Source organism: Pundamilia nyererei, unplaced genomic scaffold (genome assembly GCF_000239375.1).
Source record: "Pundamilia nyererei isolate P.nyererei 1_Seehausen unplaced genomic scaffold, PunNye1.0 scaffold00253, whole genome shotgun sequence".
Classification (NCBI taxonomy): domain Eukaryota; kingdom Metazoa; phylum Chordata; class Actinopteri; order Cichliformes; family Cichlidae; genus Pundamilia; species Pundamilia nyererei.
This window is the reverse complement of record NW_005187654.1, coordinates 797,374-801,743: the sequence shown is the minus strand read 5'-3', so window position 1 is coordinate 801,743 and position 4,370 is coordinate 797,374. Positions and strand designations below refer to the sequence as shown.

At 38.2% G+C, this 4,370-nt stretch overlaps 1 protein-coding gene and 1 non-coding gene across 2 annotated transcripts in view; both read left to right on the top strand.

Annotated features, from left to right (window-relative positions):
• The window catches only part of LOC102192180 (NAD(P)H dehydrogenase [quinone] 1-like), a 4,417-nt gene extending 3,892 nt beyond the window's left edge, over positions 1 to 525 (top strand). Inside the window, exon 2 of the mRNA XM_005749734.1 lies at positions 28 to 525. Coding sequence (XP_005749791.1) covers positions 28 to 327 — 300 coding nt within the window. The 3' untranslated portion in view covers positions 328 to 525. The remainder of the gene's footprint in view (positions 1 to 27) is intronic.
• A 2,278-nt stretch (positions 526 to 2,803) lies between these two features.
• trnai-uau (transfer RNA isoleucine (anticodon UAU)) lies at positions 2,804 to 2,897 on the top strand. Its single transcript has 2 exons — positions 2,804 to 2,841; positions 2,862 to 2,897. It is a non-coding gene; the product is annotated as a tRNA-Ile (tRNA).
• The last annotated feature ends 1,473 nt before the right edge of the window (positions 2,898 to 4,370 follow it).

Here is a 4,370-nt window from a genome sequence, read left to right as displayed (position 1 = left end):
GTAACAGCTGCTCCTCCCTGTGTGCAGAATGGGATCCTGAACTACTGTGGCTTCCAGGTTTTTGCCCCTCAGATCTTCTGGGATCCTGCTACTGGTTCTCCTGAATCTCGCAGCTCCATGCTGGAGGGCTGGCGCACACGACTTCAAAACCTCTGTGGGGAAGCCACTGTGTACTTTGCTCCCTTGGACTACTTTGACAAGGAGAAGGGTTTCCTGCTGAAGCCTGAGGTCAAAGAGAAATATGCCAGCAAAGAGTCTGGCCTCACAGTGGGGATCCACATGGGCAAGCCACTGCCAGCCAACAGCCAGACCAAGGCTGCGGTCTGACAATGTAGTGGGTCCATGTAATGTCTTGATCTTAAAAATGTATTCTTTGCTTCAGGCAATATGCTCAAATGTTACTAGCCATTACACGTGCAGGCTGCGGCTTTATAGAATGAGACAAACAAATGCTACAAATTGACCTTAAAATATTACTCTGACTATTGTTGAGTCTGCAACAAAATAAAAAAACTTGTACTCATTTGTAGTGTTTCAATTTTATTTATTGCCTGAAATTTGGATTTTGATAACTAGACTTTAAACTCTATCGTACAGACAGAAGACTGCTCTCACATTAAAAGATTCAATTTCCTTGTGGATGATCTACTGCCCTTTTTGCATTTATCTTCACATTGGTTCTTTTTATAGTTTAATCTGTTTTAGTGCAGCAAGCAAAAACTTCTCTGGGCATTGACTACTTGAGCAAAGATGGCTTTCACAGTGGCACAAGTTTTTCTTCACTCTAGTATTATCCAAACTGGAATGATTTAATTTTGTGTGTGCCTTCTTAAGCTACAATGTCAACAGTAGGAAATTCTGTACACAGTGAGGTCATTTATTTATTTTTAAATGCATCAAATAATCGGAGTACTCCTACACAGTGCCGTGAAGAGTTTTTCCTCATTATTCATATTTCTTAAATTGCTCTTGTTTTTCTTTTAGCCTCACATTTTGCTTTGCATTTTTATAGTGCTGCAGCTTGTTTGGTATAATTATAAGAGGGGAATGATTTCCTTTATGCTGCTTCAGACTACAATGAAATTGCAGATTTCCCTTTTCACTCATTAACATGGAGCATGCTAATTAAATGTATTTATGGTTTGCTTTTTAAGCATATAAGTGCAGCTGTGCTTTCAAAACCTTGCCAACACATTGATTAAAACAATTATCTGTGTTTTTACTTTCAAAGAATAAAGTGTAAAGCTTTTAGGTGTTAATAGATACTTACTAATACTAATACTTCTGGTTTTCTAAAACACTAACATGAAGCAAGAAAGGTAGTGCTTTCCTTGGCAAGTCTAAAAATAGATGAACCATAACAAAGTAAAGCTTCTTTCATCTCATAAAGAGTCATCCTTTGTATTACTGTCATCTTGTGGCCACAGTTAGCTATTGTCACTGAAAGCTCTGCTTGTTTCTTACTCATAGGAAACGACAGCTGTCTTCATTCTACAGATGTGTCTGTCTCCCATTAACAATAACGTGAGCTATGCTGAGAGGGCGAGCAGATTTTTGTTTTGTGGTGTGAATATGTGGCCAGCATGCGAAGCACTGTCATATTTATATATTCGTATCAAACCAGTGTATACATATACTTTAACATTAGCTAATGAGTCCTGACTGAAACATTTCCTTCATCACTATACTTAGTATTCTTTGACTCTTTGAAAAGATTGTGACAGCATGCTGTGGTCTTGATCTGTCTGAGGGATCTCGATCCTCCTCTCCATTTCCTTTGCAGTTTTTTCCAGGAAGAAGTTTTTTCTTTTCTTGGTCTTTCATGTATTTATTTAAGCTGTTGGTGTTATTTAAGGAGAGCTTTTCCTTCCAACATGTTTTCCTTTATTGCTTTGTTTTGTTTTCATAGATATGTGGCCCTCACAGCACATCCACTACAAATGTGATTTAAAGAATATGATGCTGGATATTAAACAGAACATAAAGCATTTAATATGAGCTCAGCATTAAACATATGGAGCAGTATTATTAATCTATTTAAAACTGATATGGAACATTTTTCTACACAAAATGTAATTTTACTTTTTGTGCTGTACAACAGTTGTTGTACTGTAATGCACAATTTTCCATTAATGCGTTTTTATGTGTAGTGAGGTGTTTTCATAGTTCACACAGTAGATAGTAAAACATAAATTACAGTTTCTCAGAAAGGATAGGGGTTCTCTTTTTTCTTTTACTAACTATTTTTCTATTTATTTTTTATTATTATTATTTTTTCTACTGTACCATTCTGCTGAGTGACTGTCTTCTGCTCTTCAAATACATTTCATTGCGACGTTGACCCTGAGCTAACTTGCATATGACAAATAAAACTGAAAACTGCAAACATCCATGCTTGTGTACGGTACAGTATGGGCATTTGCTTGTTAAACTGTTAAATAGTGGAGGAAAGTGTGTGTGTGTGTGTGTGTGTGTGTGTGTGTCTGCATACCTTTCTTCAAAAGTCACCGCATGCCTGCGTGCCACTGCTCACGTTTTGTTGCCTGTCTTGTTTTTAGGTTTACCACAGGTTTTTCGAGCTTTGTGTCAGGTCCCTGAACGCAGCACGTGAGTCGGCTATTTGGGATATTTTCGCTTCTAGACTCGGACAACCGGGGTCCCATGAACTTTTGATACAGTCTGCATACATTGTGCGCTTGCACTATTTGATAAACAAAACGTAATTAACCAAAAGTCCTGTTTCTTCACCGCTTCCGGGCAGTTGCGCCTTCTTAAACCGATTTCCTGGCGGCCTTCCGCCGAAGCTCCAGTGGCGCAATCGGTTAGCGCGCGGTACTTATATGACAGTATACAGCAGAGCAATGCCGAGGTTGTGAGTTCGAGCCTCACCTGGAGCAGAGTTTTTAGTCTCAGCCTCATCTGTAGACGGGAGTTGCAGCCTGATATTTGGAGATTATCTGTCGACACGACGACCCTCCAGCTGTTCTTTACACGTTTATCTTCACTTTCTTTGCTTTAAAAGTGCAGCTTTATTACTTCCTGCCTTGCGATTAAATGCAACTGCTGCGATCTTAGCTAATGAAGACCACCAGTGTCATCTGAAAGGAGAATGCTAAAAAAAGCTTCTTTGTATCATGGACAACCCGTCCCACCCCATGCACGCCTCCCCGAAATGCAGAACTGACCGCCACAGAAAATCCTTTGTGCCGGTGGCAGTAAGACTCTTCCTCCCTCTGTGGGTGATTTTCCTGAGGATTAATAACAAAGTTATTCTGTTTCCATTCAGGCCGTGCAATGTCACCCAACAGTTTTTCATGGAATGTTTGTTTCATCTCCCCAACATATGCTGCCACTCTCTTTTATTCATTTGCACAATACTATGACACTTTTAGAATCACCTGCACTGATAGCTAAACTATTTATTTTTCAGGATATAGTTATATTGTTACTTGTTAAAGTTATTTGATATTATATTTTGCACTACTGTATATTACTGTATACTAGTATTCTATTGTATATCTTATTCCTCTGTTCCTCTGTCTCTCTTGCTGCATTGAGCATGTGTATGACAAAAGAATTTCCCTCGGGATGAATGTGATTAAGAAGTGTATTTTTAACTGGAACCCAGTATGAGCATAACATTTAGTATTTCAATTTCCTGCTAGAAATAGCTAGAATTGAGCATATCCTTGCTATTTCTATATCATATACTTGCCGTATAGATTGGACAGCACTGAACTGGAAGCTTACATAAATAAATAATTAAAACATGAGCAGACATCCATCTTTTCTATTTAGAGTCTCTAATAATAATAGAAGTGTTGCACAAACGGAAAGCAAAGCGGATTATATAACTAGGCAATTCAAAGTGATTTACATAACACATAAAGACATGAAAAAAAATTGAAAAGGCACAGTTATTATGCTTGCTTTAGATGCTTTTCTAGTTTCTGTTATTTTTGTTTTGTTTGATTTCTTTATGAACGCTGCAAATATGTTGCAAATGATACAACACAACCACACCAAAATAAGCACTGGCTATCACTGGTAAAAAGTTAAAAATGTGTATGCTGTTACTGCATAAGTTAACCTCCTATTTTAACCCAATAATAATCAACATGTAATATCTGCATGCCACAGAAAACAACCACAACAAAGTAAAACATGTTTTTGACCAGGGAGCTAAAAGCAACTTCAGCCTACCGTTCTCCCAGCAATATTGTTCAACACTGCCTCCTGTCGATTATCACGTTGAGGTGCTGTTTGCTGTGAAACCATTGCCCACCGGTAGAGGGCGATATTGCTGCACTAAACGGCCCTGCTCTAATGCGGCTCTAAACATTTTTTTTAAAGTGAAATAAATAAATAAA